This window comes from Podarcis cretensis (assembly GCF_951804945.1).
Source record: "Podarcis cretensis genome assembly, chromosome: 2".
Classification (NCBI taxonomy): domain Eukaryota; kingdom Metazoa; phylum Chordata; class Lepidosauria; order Squamata; family Lacertidae; genus Podarcis; species Podarcis cretensis.
This window is the reverse complement of record NC_137171.1, coordinates 77,645,854-77,667,572: the sequence shown is the minus strand read 5'-3', so window position 1 is coordinate 77,667,572 and position 21,719 is coordinate 77,645,854. Positions and strand designations below refer to the sequence as shown.

Genomic DNA, 21,719 nt, shown 5'->3' with positions numbered 1-21,719 from the left:
AAATATACTATAAAGCTATATAGTACAGTGGTACCTCGGGTTACATACGCTTCAGGTTACATACGCTTCAGGTTACAGACTCCGCTAACCCAGAAATAGTGCTTCAGGTTAAGAACAGAAATCGTGCTCCGGCGGCAGCAGGAGGCCCCATTAGCTAAAGTGGTGCTTCAGGTTAAGAACAGTTTCAGGTTAAGTACGGACCTCCGGAACGAATTAAGTACTTAACCCGAGGTACCACTGTATAAGAAATAGTCATTAAAACAGTAGCCTCTGTTTATGTGACATCCTAGGTTTCTGACAGAGAAACACCAAATTGTAATATACCTAGCAACCATAGTTACTTTTTACACTTACAATTTAAATACAGCACGGAATAGCACTTTCCTGTAATTTATCTCTGCAACTGTAGCTGTGATAATCCTGCTTGGAACTGGTTAGTAGTCTGTCGTGTGCAGCATTTGCCTTACAACAAACATCTGCCCTCAGTGGGGCAGTTCAGTTGTAATGCTGGTGCTTTTTAAACTGTGGTTAGGTAATCAGTGCTAGGCTGTGGGGTAACACGCTTCCTCTAGAGTGAAATTATCTCCTACATTTAATTGTACATTAATGCTTATTATTAAGATTAGATACTGTAATGGGATGAGGGGACTGCTCGTGCGTAAGCGGTTAAGCCCTCAAGGGTTTGCAATCAGTTTCTAAACTCTCCCAGTTCTCGGAGCCATGAGTGCATGACTACCTCAATCGCTGGCAGAATCCGTCAGTGGGCGCTTCCGGAATTTATGCCAACATAAGAGTTCCTTAACGGAAACTCTTCTTCTGGATTCTCTGCGCGACAGTTTCCTTCGCGGAGTAGGCGTCCCCAGCGGAGGTCCTGAGCCCTCTCCGCTGTTCTCACTGGAAGTATCTTGGAGCCCTTCCTCCGACTGAGTTTCTGCAGGAACTCTCCCTCTCCCCCTGCTGGTTCCTTCCTCAGCATCCGAGGGTCTCCTAGCCTCCTTGACCCCTTCCACCACCTGACTCTCCGATGGCAGTTCCCTGACAGATACTTTCCCCACTTAACATAGATTTGTTAATCAATTCCAGACTCTAATCTCAATTCCTGATTAAAGAAGGAAACTGTCTAGTCTTACATTGGCATGAAGGTAAAATTTATTCCGTGGTGACCAAGATGATCAAGGGTTTGTAAACCAAGCCTTATGAGGAATGGTTGAGGGAACTGGGTATGTTTAGCCTGGGAAAGATGAGATATGATAGCCAAATATCTAAAGGGTTGTCACATGGAGGATGGAGCAAGCTTGTTTTCTCCTGCTGCAGATGTTTTCTTCCTGCATTGCAAGAGGTTGAACTAGATGTCCCTCATGGTCCCTTCTAACTCTACAATTCTAAAAATTAAAAAGACTTGGAAAATAAAAAAATATTCACCTTGTGCTAAAAAGATCACAATGTAAGCAGAAGATGTGCCTTCTGGGAGGGCATTCAGCTATCTCTAAATATCCACCTGTAGATCTTTCATACAGTGGAATTGTATGATAATACTGTCTGTAGCTTTAGGTTGTCTGCTGAAATGAAGTAATTTTTCTGTGAAAATTAAAAGACCAGAAATTGTTCACATGATGTCCATTATAAGTGGCAAACTGCCATTTGCAGCATAGTTGAGTTGATGTAATCTGTTGGTCTTTCCCTAAGACTTTTCCATTTACATGGTAATTCCATGAATTACTATTTGTGTCTTGCCAGGATCAGAGAACGAAGGAAAGTAAAAACAAGTAATAGGTTTTCCTTAAGTAAAATGAAAGCGGGTAGGAGTGCAGCAAAGTGAAGGGAGTGAAAATGGTTGATTGTTTGCATGTTGCTGTTTATACGTGTATTTGACATCCCTGGAAACCAGCTGTATGGGTGTTGTAGTGTGTTCTCCACATGTTGTGGAAACAATAGCATGGAACAAGAGGTCAAATAAAAACCCCCAAACCTTTAGTTTTTAAAGTATGTGATATCTTAGCTCATCTAAAGAATCTTGCTGAAATGTTTTAGGATAATCAGTTCTAGAACATTGTAATATCTCATGACCATCATGGTTAGCAGCTCTTGATAGCCTGATCCATGGGTAGGCAAACTAAGGCCCGCAGTTCGGATCAGGCCCAATTGCCATCTGGATCCATCCCGTGGACGGTCTGAGAATCGCCACTTGGATCGCCAGCACACGCGTTCTTTCCCTCTCCCTCACACGGTGATGGAACCTCCTCCCTCCCTCCTCCTGGCTTCTCCCCGCCCTGTCTAGAGGAGGAAGGAGGCTGAGCTTTGTTGGTGCCAGCAGCAGCACTCGAGCAGCCGCCATTTTAAGCAGCCCCTCTCTGGAGCCCTTTCGCCAGTAAATTTTTTAACTTGTACCTAAAATGTCCATTTCTTTGTATGGTTTCAGTTATTATATATTTTTAAGAATGGACTTGTGGTAACTCATGAATGCTTTGCGCTGCTTTGGGGATATAAATCTAAAATAAAATTTCTTTTCCTCAAGAACTAGGATGTTGCATTTGTCATTTTCCCTTTCAACCACAAGATGGCACTTGGATATAAATATGTAACTTCAGCTTCTGAAGATTTTAGTTTGCCTAGAATATTTCACCCTTGCTAAGTTTTGCTCTTCAGAATGCACATGGAAGCTTTTCAGACAGCAGTAGTTTACTTCTGTGGTAATGTTAACTTTGGTACTGGTTTTCTATTACTGCTTTGGTAGGTAGCAAGCTACTACTGTTCCTTTGTCTCAGAGCATCCACTTTGCATTCAGAAGGCCCCAGATTCAACTCCTGACAGGAATGGAAAGGCCCCCCATCTGAAACCCTGAAGAGCTGCTGCCAGTCAGGGTAGAATATACTGAACCAGTGGAGCAGTAGTCTGACTCAGTAAAGGGCTGCTTCCTATGTTTCTAAAAGCAGCGGCTGTTCCATAGTTCTTCACAAAATAAAGTCACAGTAGATCAAAAATTCTTCCCAACTATTATTTCTACTTGGAAGGATACATTCTAACCCTAAGCCAAAAATGCCATCTCTTAAAAGCATCCCAGAGGAAACAGCAGTAATCATTGCCAGATCTTCCAAGAGTAGTTTAACACTTGTCAAATGCACACTTTACAGTGGTAGAAGGGTAAGCCGGCAGTATAGTGCAAGTTTGACACCTTCTGTATTACTACAGAAGTAGAGAACCCTATTCTTGGCCTCCTTGGCATCACCAGCATGACTGACTCATGTGCCTTCAGATCTTAGTTTTCCCTAATGTTGAAGAGAATTTGGAGTAGCCTTAACTCATGCAGAGATCAACATAGGACATCCGAATTTCTGCCAAATTGCAGTTTCTCTTAATGGTCACCTTTCATTGATTTATTATGTACTATATATAGAAAAAATCATTGCAATTTGATCATATTTTAGTCCTATATTTGTGTATTTTCTACTTATTTTATCTATTAATAAAACATTTTCTTTTTTCTGAACCAGTGTAACAAAAATGTTTCAGCTATTGTTACGGACCTTAGCATTGTGATAGAATCTGACGAACATTTGGATTTAAGCAAGCTTGTATCAAGGTAAGACTTCTACTAATATATAGAGGAATATCTTTCTTTGCTTTGGACAATGTCAGTTACACACAACATATAGTATGTTCCAAGTCCCACTGAGTTCAGTGAGACATTCAGCTATGTGGTAAAGTAAGGCAATGAATCCCTTTTAGCCCAAGGGGTAACTTTTATTCCCTTGAGGGTAATTTTCCAGGGGCCATATGTCAGTGGTTGGTGGGGCCAGCATCAACAGATGTGGCTCATAGTTTAGCAGACTACATTCCAGTGGTGCGTCTATACACTTATCTATTCAGGTAACAAAAAGGCACTATCCCAGTCAAAGGACACTTTCCACCCAGGGAAAAGCATTTCACACTGGGCAGGTGACTGACTTGGCAGGTGACTGGGCCTGGGGAGAGGATGTATGGCCTAGGGAGAGTCCTGAGGGTGGGATAGGGAGGGCTATATTCAGCCCCTGGGCTTGATGTCCCTCACGCACATGTGATATAAAATTGCTATCTTAATTAAATTGCTGGCATATATGGTTATACAAGATAATACAGCTTTTATGTTTGAGAATGAACTACCTTATTCTAAAGGTGCACCAATCTGCAATTTGGGAATCACTCACCTGCAGTGTCTCTGCCTTAGGTTCAGCTTCAGTCTATCAGCCCTTGTCCAGCCCACCACTGCTGCCAGGCACGGGTTCAGCTTGTGCCTACCTGCTCCTGACTCAGTTTTAATGGAGAAACAGTCTTGGTGGCATCAGCACAGTGATGACATTGTACCCCAGACTTCCCAGTGACTGCTCCCAATGGCTTCATACTGATGCTAAACAACCCTGGAAATTTTTTTAAGAGTGCTTTGTGGTACCCTGCAACTATGTTGCCAGATTGTAGGCACATAGTTTCCCAATGCCATTTTCTGAGACATGCCATGCAAGTATGTATCTGCCATATGCTGAAGGGGCACCTTTTTATCTTGGCTTTGACAGCTGATACACATATTTTCAGTATCCACCCTATTTGTTGACTGTAATTTGTTTTAAACTGATGTTTAAGGGGGGGAAGAGAAGTCAAACTGAGTATGTATTGATTTACATGTGATTATTGGAAAATTGAAAACTAAAAACTTAATAATGATGATGATGTATTTTAAAATTGCTGAAATGCACCCTGGAAACTTATAGGTGAAGGGCACATAAGAAATTAGAGAAAAAATAATATGTAAGAACAAAACCGCCATAAAACAGTGCCTCCAATCCCCAACTCATAGAGATGGTCCAGGAGGATACCATGGTCAGTGGTATGAAAGGCTGCTGAGACTTATAACAGGAGCAGCAGGATTTCAGTTCCCCATCACTACTTGAGAAAAGGTCATTTGTCAGGGCAACCAAGGCCAAGTCTGGAACAAAACCATGCCTGAACCCAGACTGGAATGTGTCCAGATAGTTTCCTCTAAAAGTACCTGAAGAGGAATTGCTGCCACACTCACAAATACTTTATATGTAAGATGTTCATAGGTCAGAGAACTTATCATGTGAGTTTTTTTAACTCTTCTTTCCTTCCCCTTTAAAATAACCGCAGAAATGGGGGTAGTGACAGTCAAATAGGAGGTTTGTGTAGGGAAATCAAGAGTTAGAAATATGATTTAGTCCTGGTCCAGTGAATTGTGGGGAATCACTATGGGCATGTTTCTAGAAGCAATTCTTAAAGTCAAGGGAGTCACTACAGCATCCCTTGCCTTTGAGAATTGCTACTCAAAATACACCTGAGGAAGGCTTTCTCTCCCCCTCCCCCAGTAACAACAGCAGGCTTGGAATAAATAATATTTACAAGCGCATAGTTCCCCCCTCCTTTCCCTTTCAAATCAAACCAAATGGAAGTCAAAAGCAAACACAAAACCCTCAATATGGCTATTTTTATTTTTTAACTATTTAGATCCTTTAGAAACATGCTTGGTCACAAAATTAAGGTAAAGATAAATGAAAAAAATAAGCTCAGCATCTTTGCAGTACATAAATGTAGGTTTTCTTGTCAGGATTTCTATTTCAGCATGTGGTATTTCCCTGAGCCTAACTGATCTTGAATTTCTCTGCTGGTTGCAGTACATTTGACTCTTTCTCTTCATCTGTGGAAATAGGCAGTGGCATCTCAGAAGTTCTGCCCATTTCTGAGAGCAACATAAAAAGTGGCAGCTAATGTTTAGTATAATCTGTTGTATGGGTCACACAAAGTGATTTACTGTGTTGATTTCATGCAGTAACAGTTTTCATATGTATATAGTGCCCATTGATATTTAGCAAACCAGACCGGGTTTACTTTGGCATACCAGCTCTTGCCTAACATAATTGATGTGGCACATTCACCAAAATAATGATGGGAAAGAGTTTTCCCCAAAAATCTTATAAACGAGTGTTTGGCTTTCATGCTAGATTTGATTGTTAAATCATCATCACACAACTAACTCATTGCGTAATTATTTCAAAAGCTGCTTTCTTGATGCAGTATGAAGCATTTAAACTTGACTTTTGCCTACCAGCCAACTGAAATTTGAGTCCATCAGTAGTGTGCCAGAAGTGAGTATTAAATCACATCTGGATCCAATTAAGCACTGAAAGACTCTTACATTTGTAGGTAGTGGAGGAGGGTAAAACATGAAGCATTTTTTGCCATAACTGGAAGGGTCACTGCTTTTGACCCCCCCACCCCAGTATGGGTGCAAAAACGTAATCATGCTTTGGTACTCTAAAAACCTTTTTTTTTTTTTTTTTTGGTAAGACTTAATGTAGAATCCAACAATTCTGAAACATTTCCTTGTTCAACATCATTAAAAGTTATCACACATAGCTTGTGGTTCATAAGTTGTTGTTTTTTGCATGTGTTACAATTTTCTTTTAACAACTTCATTTTCATGTGACTGTAAACAGTGGTTTAGCGTGACTTGCACAATTTGCAGTGATCCTTGGGTTTATATGTTCCCACCTCTCAAATGGCTGGAGAACTTCAGAAGCATTTTATTTTTTGTTCACCTTAATCAATTTCAGGAGTTCCTGATGGGACTCGTTAGATTAATCCTGCCCAGAGTTTGTTGGTGATGGTAGGTTTGCAAATGTGTGCTTTTAACATGTATTCTTTGTTAGATATGAGTAAAAGTGCCTGTGGTCTCTTCCCTGCCTTCCCACGCCATCATTGCTGCTGGAAGCTTGACAATCATGAGATGATAGGGAATGGAGCTGCCAGGCAGAGTGAGTAGGGTGTGTGAGGTCTGTGAAAGTGTCAGTGACAGTTTCTTAACCAAGCAAGCAGATTAATTTTCAGCAACCCTTCACTTGTATCTGTGTAGGCGAGTGTGCAGCATTCGTGGAGCAATGCAATTAAGAATTAAACCAGGATATGGAACACAGATGTAATTACAAATCACAGTTAATGCAAACTGAGTTTTACAAAGCAACTGCAAACTGTAATCTACAGTACTGGTTTGTTGGCCCCAAACTATGGTTTCAGATATACAAACAAATTATAGTTAAGCTAAACAACCTATGGATTAACATTGCATCCAAATCAGGACTAAGCCTCTCAAGATCTGTTTAAAACAGTACAACAAATCACCCTAAACAGAAGATACACAAAATGATGTGATATTTGGTTTGAACAGCTTTAGCAAGTTCTTTCCAACAGAGGGCCTAAAGATAATCTAATGATGATCCAGAGATTTAAACAAAATTATAAATGTATTTTTGTAAGGGGGACGAAAATATTTTTTTATGGCATAATGTTGTTTTCTAGAGTTGAAGAGAGTGGGAATCTTTTGCTGTTCTTCAAATGTCTCTCCTATTTCACTGAGTGGTGTGATCATCGGAAACGCACTTTGACCCATTTCAAGGTAGTGTTTTGAAAAGTTATGCTTTCTTTTAAACCTTCCTTTTTCTCTGTTAACCAGCTTCATTATGGAACAAGAGGAAACTGAATGACATTGGTTTTTGAAATATGGGTTAATTTAATGCTACTGCAAGTTTTGGGGAAAATATAAATTCATGGTTGTTTGGTTCTGTGCTATTTTAAAAATATCAGTCCCTCAAAAATAATGTTTTATGTTTGTGTGGACTGCCGAGTTTGAGACTTTTCACTGTCTTGTCTGTTGAGGTTTTGGGAGAGTCAAGATCATTGTGTGGTTGATAGGCCGACAAGACTCCTCATCTGTAACTCTGAACTGTTAGTCACAAATTCAGAGTCTGGTAACTCTGGAATTGTCATAGAAGAGGACTGGGGACTGGGTCACAACAATTTGAGAATTCCCTCAATATGCCTATTGAGGGAAGGGGAGAAGGGTTTAGTGGAGAGCAAATAAAGGGTTCAATTTGTTTGTCATAGGATGTAGTAGGAGGAGTGGCAAATCATGGAACGTAAGACTGAGGAAGATGCTGTGATCAAATAATCTTTCAGTCTACCTGGCTGTAGGTAGAGATTGAAAGTGCTCAAATAAGGAAAGGATTGAGGTAATAAAATGGAAGTGAGGTTTGGTGCCATTGCCCAACCACATCTTTTGCCAAAGACAAACTATGTATTACCATCTTTGCCCAGTCATAGAAGACCATTTACTTACAAAGGAGTAGTGAAGTATGTCCTCTTTCTTACTTTTTCTTTCTGATGGTTTGTATTATTAGACATGTTAGAGTTTTAGTCAATAGGTAACACACACAAACTAAAAACAAACAGTAATCTCTAAAGATTTTGCCATGTAAATGAGATTGGATACATAGTACAATTAAAGCAGCATAGCTAGAGCAGAGCTTAATAGCTGTAAAAATCTTCAATACTAGTAAATAATTAAATCAGAGAAGAACATATCTGGTATGAAAAAAGAGAACGCAGAATTTACTGATAAAAAGGTACTTCTGTAGAAGTCTTCAGCTGACATACACAAAGTTGGACAATTATATTCTAACCAGCCCAAATGACTTCTGTTTTGAGATAAGGGTTTAAACTCTGGCTGATCACAGCACAGATATCACAATCTAAAAATAGTCATGTGGTGGCTTGAGGAGAGTGATATATTAAATACAATAAAAATTCACAGTTATTGCTTATTCTTACTGCAGAGTACTATGCATGATTGGGCAGAATCAAGTTCCACAGAGCTCAATAGGAGTAACTTAGAATTGTGCATAAGATTGTGGTTGTCTGTAAATACCTATTTGAATTGTATAGGACTGTACTTAATATTACCAAAATGGATGCATTTCCCTTCTAAGTACATTGACAGCTTAAAGAGTGTCAATAAGGTACATTATGAATTGTTCAGTTATTAATATTCTTCAGGGTTTTTCAGATAATGAGTAATTGTTTTTTGGTAACAGTGTTCAATGCAGAGACTATGTTGCATGGTAACTTTTAAGCAATATTAATATTGCCAAGCATGAGTTTCAGGTGCTGACTATTTCTGATTCAGAAATCTAAACAACTCAATCTGACTGGTCTCATTCACATGAGGAAATCCTGGCATAATAACCTAGGATTTGTATGAGGTTCATGCACCTTTACACAGACCCTTTGCTTTCTCTTCACACTTCCGTTTCTGTAAGTGGAAAAGCAAACTAAGAAGTTGCCAACTTTAAACAATGGGAAACTTCCTCAGATCTATTTGTAGGTCTGTTACTGATTAAAGATGAAAAGCTGTTTGTTGCCTCCATTTTATCCCCAATATATTGTGTCCTACTTTGCCATTAGACAAAAAACTGGTGTCTTAAATCCAGCTACTTTATGTTTTCTAGAAAATAACAAACGATTATTCTGCTTCAGCAAAGTCTGTCTCATTTCTCCCATGTTGTGCATTATGTGTTTCCTATATAAAACACATTAGACTGGTCACATGAGAATGCTACCCATTCTCTCTACATCAGCTGATTATTCTCCACACAGTGTTAAAGCATTTATTCTTTTGAAATACAGGCAACCCCCCATTTATGTGGGGGTTACGTTCCGAGGTACTGCACGTGTCAGTGAAATAGTGCATACTTGAAACACAGTTGAAAACAAAAGCCTGCAAACACCCTGTTCCCCACCGTCACCCCATTCTGCCTCTTTTTGTGATTTTTTGGGCCACTTTCGGGTTCAGCATGATGCGCATTTACATGGTCATGCACATATTGAATGCACATAGATGGGGCATTGCCTGTAGATTGGTTCCCTTGAAAAAAGAATACGTTACTGGTTTTATATTTGAGTCTAAGTTCTAGAAATAAAAAAGGCTCAGGCTTATTAAATCAGAAGGTGCAATTTCACCAAGTTAAGGTAGAAGTTATAACTGCTAAAAGTGTTGAATATACATATGTGAAGATATTAACATGGAAAGACAAATTGAAACCGTGATAAAATGGTAATCTTTACCTACTTTTTACCATTTTCAGTTTTGTTAATAATTAAAAGTATGTGCCTATAGGCAAGGTTCTCAGGCACATAAAAGCATTGGGGTACTTTCCCAAGATGACTGGGTTGCCATCCATTCTTATGATATCCATGCGTTGCCGAACGTAACGGGTCTGATTGTTCCCTTTGCAGAATGTTTCATCTGTGATGCTGGTTATGTTGTTGAACTGCAAATCAAAACAGTGAACTTGAAAAATCTGAAGTTCCAATGCTAGTTAAAAGATATACTAGTTTGATGTTTTCTTTCATTGAAATCCTATTCAATACCTCTCTCTACAGCACTATAATGATTTCTGTTATAAATATGTACATTGTATATAGGACATGGTTTTTCCAAACTCCTTACACTAATGTTTGGTTCCTTCATGGCTCTTCCTATACAACATTGTTTGTCTATTGCATGGTATTCTGCCCTGAAAATTTATTCTTTACATGAAGAAAAATAAAACTTGCAGATTCCTATAGATTACAAATGGGAGTCCCTACGCTACAGTAACATATCCCTTGAGAAGAATCTGTAAGTTACCAGAGAACAGTATTCTTTATTGGCCAGGTTGCTGTTTCCCTTGCTTAGGCTTTCAGTGCACAACTTCTAATTTATTTATTAACTTAATTTATAAACCACCTTTCTGATGAAATATTTTAAAATACAAAAATGAAACAAAAAAATGTAAAGCTGAGTTCTCTTGGGCCATTGGTAGTGTGTGTGTACACACACACACACACACACACACACACACAAATATTTCTTTGTGCAACAGCAACAAAATGTTTTCAGACCTGAAGATTCAGAGTACGCAGGCTCTCTGGCAAGTTAAGTGGGACAGACTCGAGTAAATTGTGTCCTAGGTCGAGAAATGACAAGTTGGTCAGCTTCTGTAAAAGAGAAACAGAAAAGGAGGGGGAAAGAAACTGTTTTACAAGCAGTTTAAACAAGATAATTGGTTACTAATTGGATCTATTGATAGGGATTGGGCTATTCAGTTGTGTTGAAAGATGTTTGAAGCCTGTAGTATAAATAAATATATTACTTAATCTAAAAAGAATAACACATTTTTAAAAAAGTTATCTCCTTCAGTTCTTTTGGACCAACACCAATATGATAGATGCTGTAGATGCGGAGAGAGGAGCATGAAGAGAATCAAAGATTCCACTGGGCATATATAAGCCATTCAGCATGCCAAAATTAATGAATTAAATCCCATCTTATTTATGCTACTTTACCTCTTCTCCTTTTCATAACATTAATTCTGAACAACTTGTTTTTGGATATTTTGAGCAAAAAATGGTGAAATGCTATGTAGCATGGTGGGCTGCTATGTTAAGAAACAAGATGACAGCCCTCTTGGGGATGCAAAACTAGTTGTATGGTCCTTTGGATTGGGATCCCATGCAATATTGTATTGAAGAAGTAGAAAAGCTTCCCAAAGCATAAACTATAAACTACAGGACAAATCTTGGGTATAGTTCTTAGATAGTCTGAAGAGCTAAACCACAAGATTGGGTTCGGACGACATGCACACACCAGGCCATGGCTCACTGTAGCACAGCAGCAAAACAACTGAGGAGGAACCAAGTGGCCAGGATGTTCTCTCATAGAGCGTACATGTTGCACTAAGCCATGGTTTGGCTTAGCATGACATAGGAATCAATTGTAATAATAAATTTTATTACCTTGAAAGCATTAGCTTTAATTCCTCTGCTTTTAATAAAGTTATTGTTTGCTTTCAGTGAAGTTAGCTTTGGAGGCAAAGCTGGAAGCTTGGCAAGTCTATTATCAGCAAGTGAAAGTTCTTCTAATAATACTAGTTTTGCAAAGGTCCCATCTTCAATATCTTGTATCATATTTCCAGTCAAATCTATTCTTTTCAGTGTGGCTAAAAAAGAAGAAAGAAAGAAAAGATAGACTCTGATGCTTTTCGTAAGCAATCACCTGCTAAGCCCCTAGTAAAGTGTTGCTGCATAATAGGCTGTGCTGTGCAGCCTGGTTATGGAGTCCTGGGTATTGCGCTGATAATTTTTCTCCTCGGGAGAGCTTCAAATAAACTAAGCTTGCCTTCAATGTCCTCCAATGTTCTTCCTTTACAGTGGCAGCACCAATTGTAAATGTCTAATTCATTCTTTTAAGCACTAGCCTGGTAACCACAGATGACCAGGAATTTCATGCAACTGAGTGAGCAGACTAGTTCAAGGGAGTGCTCATTCCTCTTCTGTGCACATGGGCTGTCAGGGAAGAGAAGCCCCCCACCACTACACTCAGTAATAAAAGTGCACAAACAGGCTCACCTCCTCAGCTGTTATCTCTCTTTTACCACTTAATCAAATGATTGCTCTGCAGCCCTCTGAGGAGCTGGGTGGTTGGCTCAGTAGGAAGGTTTAAACCACAGCACTAAAGCTACTTTATTTTTTTATCCCTTTTTGCTGCGATTTTGGCATTTGATCAGGCTGCTCAAGGGTACCCAGTGTCTGCTTCCTGCCAGCTTACACAATGTTGTCCTGCTAATCTATGAGCATGTATTCTTTTTTTGGTCTTCCTCCTAGAGTAGCACTGTGTTCAACTTACAGAAAGGAGTTCTAGGATTAATCCTTTCTCATTCAGTGGGCATTGTTCAAGGAAAGTACTATGCTGTTTTATCTTATTTCTAGGGTTGTCATTGATGAAGAAATATTAATTAATTAATTAATCAATTAAATACTTAATTAACCATACATGTATATGCATATGAAGAAAATGGTACTGCTGAAGATTAAAATGTTCTTTCTTAGTTGTTATCTAGGTCTGACTTTGTGGCCACAGGAATCATGTAAAGAGATAGTCCCTTGTGTGGGAAAGGACTGCTTCTTCCAGGATGGTGATTCATACAATACCTGTGGTTATTTATCTGAAAAAATAAGTTTTAAAAATAAGAATAATAAATGAATTGAACTTAAAAAGAATAGAGTGATCTTGGTCAGTGTTTATTTGTTTACTAATATAGATGGTTGCAGTTAAAATTTTATGAATGAGATGTAATTCACCGTCAGTAGTAGTAGTATATGGACATGAATTTAAAGGTCATGAAATGTATTTTTAATATTTTACCCAAACCTTTAGTATAGTCAAGAAGTATGGTATGTAGTTTTAAATCAAGTATATACTTACGAATTTCAGCAAAATCAGATACTTTCAGCTTCTTGATTTTGTTGAAACGTGCATAAAGATAGCCAGTTTCTTTTGGCAGAGCTGGAACACTTTCTATATCTGTTTCTTCACAGTAAACTGAACCACTTAAACAAACACACAGCAGACAAGTAGCCAAATCTGAAATAAGATAATTTTGTTTCTATGTAAGTGGAATGTTGGACGGTTGATTGTCTGTCAGTCCTAGTGGCACACTTTATGGGGCATAAATGCTATATTCAAATTGTCTTACATGCATTTTTCAGACATTAGGATATGGAAACTTTTTTTTTACTCATATCACATGAGGCCTTTTGGACAGTTTTGAATTTAGTGTCAGTCAACAGAATTTTTTATATAGCACTTTATTCAAACAGACTTGACCTAGTAAATTTTAGAATTTAGATTTCTAAAGCATAGAAATTTACCATATCTTGTAAATTTGAGATAGTGTACGTATTCTTTCTAAAATGTTTTCAACTCCATTTCTTATTGTTGTATGGGTTGAAAAATACAGATAGATGAAAGGATAACAAATGTAGGTTAACTAGAATTCCAGGTTTAATAGTCAGATCATGAGAAATAGTCTCTATTTTCTTTTTATTTGCTTTAATTGTAATATTTCTCAAACCTTAGGATATTGGAATGAAATTTGATATGACAAATGGGTTCAATCCTCATTTGTTTTCAAGGAGAGGAATTTACTCACTTCACTATTGCCTACAGAGGTACTTCTAGTTACGAACTTCATTCATTCCGGAGGTCCGTTCTTAACTTGAAACTGTTCTTAACTAGAGGCGTGCTTTCGCTAATGGGGCCTCTTGCTGCCACTGTGCCGCTGGCACATGATTTCCATTCTCATCCTGGGGCAAAGGTCTCAACTCGAGGTAACTCTTCCAGGTTAGTGGAGTTTGTAACCTGACGCGTTTGTAACCTGAGGCATTTTTAACTCGAGGTACCACTGTATTTTTGTTCTCCATCCCCTGTTCTTCTGACACTGAGAAACCTTAGTCATGATTCTGAAGCAGCTAGACCCAACACTGGTTGATCACATATTGTCAGCACTAACACTGTAGTTGAGAAGTGAGATCTGTTGCTGAGCTTTCTGCTTTCTCTGGCATCATTTTTGTCTGGGAAAATGCAACTCTGTGATATCTGTGAGCATGTGCTTGCTGTCTAGGCTTATAAAAAAAGTACAATTTTTAAAGCCTGGAGTATGTGAGTGTGTATGCACACAGCTGCCAAAACATGCTTCTCTGACTAGAAGCATTAGAAATAGGGGAAAAGGGGAGACCAGTGCATCTTGCACTTTGTGGTTCATTCAGGGCAATCATTACTTGCTCCAAGCAAGTGGCAAGTTGAATTCTGATGCTTATGTCAGTGTGCATACTTTCTCACATTTTTGGTAACTATTTTGTTTGTTTGTTTTAAGCTTGATATTATACTGTAATATGGTAAAATCTTACCTGTTAAATTTGTTGATCCCTCACTAAGTATCTCTTCATCTCTCTGCATTTGCAGTTCATTTTCGTGGAAAAGGAGCATATCATTGCTTTCCTTATATGTAGGAAGTTATAAAAACACATGCAGGGATTAATATATTATTTTTCAGTAGTGGTGGTAAAACCTTTAAAAGTTAATAAACCACATTGTCTGGAACATTTCCTGGAGCACTGGAAACAATCTAGTTTAAAACACACACACCAAAATCTAACATTCAGCAGTACTTCTGGGATAGGGTAACTTCATGTGACACCTCATGTTGAATACAGACAGTTAAATTAAGCAATACTTTGTTATTTCCATTTGCTAGTGGGCAGATCAGATGTCATGTTCCTGGCCCAACAACCATGATTTATTGGATCAGGCATGCACCATGTGTGAGCTTCTTTCCCTGGCACACCCAGCTTAATACAATATAACCTGGCTGGTAGTTTGCTGTGATGCCTGAACTGGGAGGTTGTGGGTTTAATGCTCCCTGTAAAGGTAAAGGGATCCCTGATCATTAGGTCCAGCCATGGCCGACTCTGGGGTTGCGGCGCTCATCTCGCTTTATTGGCCGAGGGAGCCGGCGTACAGCTTCCGGGTCATGTGGCCAGCATGACTAAGCCGCTTCTGGCAAACCAGAGCAGCGCACGGAAACACCGTTTACCTTCCCACTGGAGTGGTACCTATTTATCTACTTGCACTTTGACATGCTTTCGAACTGCTAGGTGGGCAGGAGCAGGGAGCGAGCAATGGGAGCTCACCCCGTCGTGGGGATTCGAACCGGTGACCTACCGATCAGTAAGTCCTAGGCTCTGTGGTTTAACCCACAGTGCCACCCGTGTCCCAGTGCTCCCTGTAACTGGGATCAAACCATGGTTACCAATTCTGAATTGCAATGAACACTCAGACTAATAAGAAGTGGGATGGTGTGTGGAGGCAGTGGCAGGCTGGATGTGGACCAGCAAAGGTGTTGTATGTTCCAATTTCTTGAGTCCAAGAGGTAAACACAGCTTGTTCTGGACAGGATTGCACTCCACTGGAAGGAGCAGGTTGATAGCTTGGGGATACTCCTGGCTCCAGCACTGTTACTTGAGGTCTAAGTGGCCTCCGTGGCTAGGAATGCCTATTTCCAGCTATGGCTTGTTTGCCAGCTATGGCCCCATTTGGACAGAGATGACTTGGCCACAGTACTCAGTGCTCTGATAACTTCCAGGTTGGATTATTACAGTGCACTCTGGAGCTGCCCTTTAAGATGACTTAGAAACTTGTACTGGTTCAAAATGCAACAGCCAGATTACTGGCTGGGGCTGCCTTTACTACTCATATATAACCCCTGTTCTAAAACAGCTGCATTGGCTGCTAATTCTTTTCTGGGCCCAATTTAAGGTGCTTACACTAGTATTTAAAGCCCCAAACAATTTAGACCTCAAATATCTGAAAGGCCCCTTGATTCCCTACAGACCCTCCCCAGTTGTTAATATTAGCAGAGGGGGCCCTCTTGGTAGTTCCATCAGAATTTTGGAAGTTCAGAATCCTGCCCTGGGATCTGCTGGGGAAATGAAATGAGGGAATAAAAGCCTCTCAGATACCACAACAACACTTTGAAGCTGGACAAACAACTGATTGTGTTTTGCTCCATATCATCAGCATTATAGTTGAGACAACTACTGGGACTGAGCTGACCATGCTTTTTGCAACTCCATATTGCTCAGCCATCAAGCAGGATCACCCCTCATCACATCAACTGGGACCTCTGACCTTTCATTTATTGTTTAGGTATATGAAACATTTATAAACTGCTTAATACAGGCAGTGGCCATTTTAGGTGTGACTGATATGTGTGTGACTGTGTACATGTGCATCACACTGAACCTGGAAGCCACCCAAAAACATCACAAAAAGGAACGGGGGCAGAACGGGATGTTTGTCGGCTTTTTCAGTGGTGTTTCTAATACATGTGATTTCACTTACACACGCAGTGTCTTGGAACGTAACTTGGGAGTTGCCTTATTTAAAAATCTCAGAGCAGCATGACTATGGATAGTTACAGCTATTTCTGTACAACAGTGATGTTTCTGGGATTTTCTTGTCCCTTCGGTTGCATAGGAGGAAATCCCGGTATGCATTTCCTCAGGAGGATGTCACTGCCCATAGATTGGCAATGGGGCTGCAGCGGAACAATTGCCATATGGGGGGCTTCCTGGCTCCAAGGGGTACTAGTTAAGATGGCTATGTTACCCCAGCATTGAGAGCAGCATGCCTCTGAAAACCAGTTGCTTGTAACCTTCCCATAGGCATCTTTTTGGCCCTTGGAGAATAGAATGTTGGACAAGCTAGATCTTTGGCAGGGTTTTCCTTATGTAGTCATGTTTTGAAGAGACATGGAATGGTGGAGGGATCCAACAAGGTGACTTAATTTAATTTACTGTAAACTTGTGAGCAGGGTTTTGTTCTACTGGGTCTTTTTTCCTTCAGGCTGTTTTATAAATAATTATAAATCATACCCCAGTCCCCCCTCAAGGTATGCAAATGTGCCACCGAGTTTGGGTATTGCTGCTTTGATGTTGTTCTTGTTCATGAATTAAAAGACAGGGAAATCATAAATGGTATTAAAATATGAGGTGACAAACTATTGTGCTACTTGCAAAAATTCAGGTAAATGTATGGAATATATGAGAAGAGCTTAAGTCTTTGATCCACTTAAATGTTCATTGAGTTAATTTTGTTGTCCATATCCTGTTTGAGTATTATGAATAGAAAAGCAATTTGTCTTTGTTTTAATACCCTTCAGTTGTAACCCCTGTATTTGGTTCTCTTTTAAGTGAAACATTAGCTTCTCCCCATTTAATACTCTAATCGCTTTGGCTGCCCTTCTTTAACCCCTTTCTCACTTCTTCTTTTCATTATTAAATGTATTACTCATCCTTCACTGAAGGACCCAGGGTGGATTATAGCAATCTCAAACATCATTAAACGTATCTTACATTACATGGGCTAGTTTTGCATAAAACAAATTCGCAAGATATGTACTATAAACTGAAGTTCATCTTACTGAAGCGCCATCTACTGGTGCAAAGCACAGTTTACTCTATTTAAAATGTTACACTTTCTCCTTTTTAGGTAAACAATTTTAAAAATAGTAAATAGACATCTTTAAGGAATAAACAGTTAAGAACTTAATACATGTGCAGATAATGTAATAATTAAATTGTCACCAACTGTGGCAGTTGGTTAGAGCATGGTGCTAATAACGCCAAGGTTTCAGGTTTGATCCACGTATGGGACAACTGCATATTCCTGCATTGCAGGGGGTTGGGCTAGATGATCATCAGGGTCCCTTCCAACTTTATGATTCTATGAATACTGCTGCCCTGGATGAGTTGCACTTCCATTGATAGAGCATGTAGGCAGTATGGGAGTGTTTTTGGCTCCAGCTTTGTCACATGCCCAACCGCAACAACAACATAAATGCTAAAACCTTAAATTTCTTTTTGGCATTGGCTCTGAACATCATGTTATGAGGCTTTGATCCACCATAGGTTTTCTGCATATGTGTACTACATTCTAGACAATATAATTTTAAATACTGATTTATTTATTATTTGTACTTGTAGCCCGCCCATCACTGAATGGTCACAAGGCAGGTATTTAATACTATTGAATAGGGCAGCACATTGTAAATTCATTAAATGTAGTGGCAGTTTATAAGGCTTGTTAAGGTGCAATGCTCTGTTTTGGTTTGAATAATTGAGGGTTGTACTGTATAGCTGTTTATCATTTATATAATGCACAAAATTCCTTATAATATATGTTAATGTTGCTCTCATAAAATAGGCCACTGTTAAGCCTATTTTACACAAAAGGGATTGGGGGGTTGGGATAAGCCTAAGACTTGTCTAGACCAGAAAATGAGTTCATGATAGATCAATGAACCACACTTGATTTTTTGTATATCAGTGCAGAATGGTCACTCTTTATGATAATGTAACAGATAATTGGTAAAATGTACTTTTGAAATAAAAGGGGAAGAAAGTCATGCATTAAGGCAAATGTGGGCTCACACCCATTGTTTGTGGCCCACATAGGTATGTCACATTGCCCATTCCTATGTGCCCAAACAGTTCCACTATGATAAAGGAACAAAAATAAAACAATTGTGTGTAACTACATTATGATTTTATTTTGGCTAACTTTACATTATCCTTATTTTTTCCACTTGTTTTCATAATTACCCATGGAACATGCTTGCATGCATAGATGAACACAGAACTTGTCAAATACCTGATTTTTTACTGCATCCTGTGGCTTGTCTTCATAATCCTCCTTAAATATTATGTCTTCATAACTTTGCTTAAATATTGTCTCTTCAAGAGTGGCCAAACCAGGGTCATAAAATGTGGCTGAGTGTTGTTTAGGTGGTGCCAACTTCACCAAGGGCAACAAAAAATAAAAGAAGAGACCAAATTTCTGCAAAGTCTTCATTTTGAGAGGCTGAGGCTTGTATTGAGCTGGAAGGACTAAGCAGAATGATTTCTTTGTGACTGGAAATAAAAAAAGCAATCTCTCAAAACAATATTTAAAGCGTAGAGGTCTAGTTGGCAGTGATTTCTAATGCTTAAGGAACGTGGAAAAATTATTAACTCTTAGCATTCTTTCTATAAATATTTCCAATGTTAAAAAGTTGACAATGTACAGTGTAGAAAAATAGAAGTACAAATTGATACATTGCAGATTTGTTTTGTGAGTTAAGTGCTGATAGAAATACATACAAAACATTGTTTTAGATTTTGTATGTATGGTGATGAAATAGTTAAAAGGAACAGGGCTGAGCCCAGCCTGGGACTGAAAAGTATTTTTTTCATTTTCTTAAGGACTATTTTGTAGAGGAAACTAAACTTTGAAATATGCAACAAAGTAATAACAATGTATTTAAATATAAAAAATAGCATGCATACAATAGAAAAAAAATACTATAACTTTTAACATATGTAATCTAGTATATAATAAACTTTTACAATAACTTGTTAAAACTGATAAGATAACTTCTTGGAAGATAACACCTACCGTTTTCGCTGATTGAGATCTCTTGTGTGACTGTTTCAATATGGTTTTCTCTTCATTAATTCCAAATGGCTTGACAAGAGTGAGATTATTTTCAGCAGTTTGAAATGATACTACTACAAAAACTGTCAAACTTTAAAAGCACCTTCTGTGGGGTAAATAAGGCTGGGTCAGCATGCAGTCTTGAATGCAAAATGATAAATCAGTCCTGCTCGACTAATATATTGGAAAATATTCAACTTAATATGTTAATATAGTTGCTCTTATCGTTCAAAGCTTTAACTGGACCAACTGCAGTTTCATGCAATAAAGACAAGCAAAGTCATATGCTTCTCATTTAGTTTAGCATTTAATGGAAGACAAAGGAGCTGACTTCCGTTTCAGTTTAGGCATACGCATTCCACTTTTTTTGTGCAGTTAAAACTTGCAACTCAAGATACACACAGAGGAAATTCAAGCTTTTAGTTTGCAGTTTAGTTGGTTGTAGGTTTTGAAAATCTTGAGAGCATTCCAACCTTAACAGCTCATTACAGAAAACAGTGTGATGTATATTCACTGAGAATACAGTTTGTAATAGAAGCAGATTTGCATATGAAAATGACATATGACAGAAAGTGCATATGGCAGAAAAATTACATTTCATTGAAAAATAATTCAGATTCATGTCTTGATATGAAAAGTGTTTCCTATGTTTTATACCTCTTAAAAGAGGGGAAATCTTTCAGTTTTATACACAGCCAGCGAAGATAAACAGAACCTAAATGTACAAACAGCATTTATTGTTGAAAGACATCACTGCTGAAACTGTCTGTGCTTTGGTATGTTACTTTTAGCTGGGACTCCAAATAGAAGATGCATCAGCTGAGAATATTTTCATTTGGATTAGTTTTGTAAGCCCAAAGCTATGTTGTTGTAGAATGTTTATTGCTCCAAGAAAAGCCAAAGTTCAGACACCAGCTGTTTGCTGTGGAACGCCATCTCAGTTGGAGTTGGATGCTTTGCTTTAAGTACATCTGCTGGTTTACAGTCTTCACTTGAAACTTGATCCATTCTGAACATAAATGTTTCCCCTGAATTCACTGTGCAGATGGAAAATAATGGTAGCCAAACTGAAAATCAGTGCATGTTATATTAAAATACTATGTGTCCTGTTAATATTAATACTGAGGCACCAGAAGAATTTTAAAGTTTTTTAGCCCAACTGTTCCTATCATTGGTTTCATTTTCTCTTAAATTCAGTGACTGATGACAATTTCTCTCACTTTTATGCCACTTTTACAACTCAAGCTATTATATGGACAGTCCCGGATTGGACTGCATCTGGAGCAGTGTTCACTCAAGCGTTATCCTCCTCCAAAAGCCACTCCCGGGGAAAGGCCTGACAGTGGGGTGGGAAAAGAGAGTTGTCAGGAGTGGGTGTAAGGAATCACTGGAGAAAGCTCTTGCACAATTCACCCACCCAACATTCCAGGCCATTCCTGAAACTTTTTGACCCTTGGGATATGCTTTTGGATGGGCAGACAACTGTGCAGGGGAGGAGAGGGTAGAGCATTCACTTTGCAGGAGCACTGCTTTGATTGCAACCTGTGGTGTTTAAGAAGAAAAGTAAAATTGAGCCTGTTGTTGTTGAGATAACTGTTATTGCTCTTTTGACTCTTTTTATAATATGATCCTCTGAGATTTTATTTCTTTGTATGTTGGCAGGTAGACTGTAAATTGAACTGGAAAGCTCATCCCCTCAAATTTGGATGCAAATTGTGATTTTAATAAGGCTCTGCCTATAAGGCAAAGAACTCCCCAGTCATTTTTCTCAGTTTGTTTAACTGTATAGGGAAGGGGCCAAGGCCTCCCTTCATCTCTATTACTCCTGCAGACATGCATTTACTAGCTCAGTAATTTCCAAAGTGTATGCCAGGACAAATGAGTGTACTGTAACAGAACTGCTAATATAGAGCTTTCCAAACTTTTCATGTTGATGACACACTTTTTAGACATGCATCATTTCACGACACAGTTTTACTAGCAACCC

The 21,719-nt window shown here is 38.8% G+C and overlaps 2 protein-coding genes and 1 long non-coding RNA gene across 5 annotated transcripts in view; 2 read left to right on the top strand and 1 right to left on the bottom strand.

The window, feature by feature from the left end:
* Positions 1–21,719, top strand: part of LOC307211090 — a 387,208-nt gene that overhangs the window by 225,403 nt on the left and 140,086 nt on the right. The window lies entirely within an intron of this gene.
* CENPP (centromere protein P) overlaps positions 1–21,719 on the top strand; it is a 163,128-nt gene that overhangs the window by 6,948 nt on the left and 134,461 nt on the right. For both annotated transcript variants that reach the window (XM_079967344.1, XM_079967345.1), the window contains exons 5-6: positions 3,492–3,580; positions 7,342–7,438. In XM_079967344.1, coding sequence (XP_079823470.1) covers positions 3,492–3,580; positions 7,342–7,438 — 186 coding nt within the window. The remainder of the gene's footprint in view (positions 1–3,491; positions 3,581–7,341; positions 7,439–21,719) is intronic.
* Positions 5,459–20,013, bottom strand: OGN (osteoglycin). Of its 2 annotated transcripts, none has more exons than XM_079967339.1 (7): positions 19,694–20,013; positions 18,911–19,146; positions 14,608–14,698; positions 13,124–13,282; positions 11,656–11,858; positions 10,762–10,857; positions 5,459–10,148 (listed from the first exon to the last, which is right to left on the bottom strand). In XM_079967339.1, the coding sequence occupies exons 2-7, from the start codon at positions 19,109–19,111 to the stop codon at positions 9,975–9,977; spliced, it is 924 nt and encodes a 307-aa protein (XP_079823465.1). In that variant the 5' UTR covers positions 19,112–19,146; positions 19,694–20,013; the 3' UTR covers positions 5,459–9,974. The 2 variants fall into 2 exon arrangements, with proteins under 2 accessions (XP_079823465.1, XP_079823464.1); XM_079967338.1 differs by having other exon boundaries at positions 18,911–19,170; positions 19,694–20,012.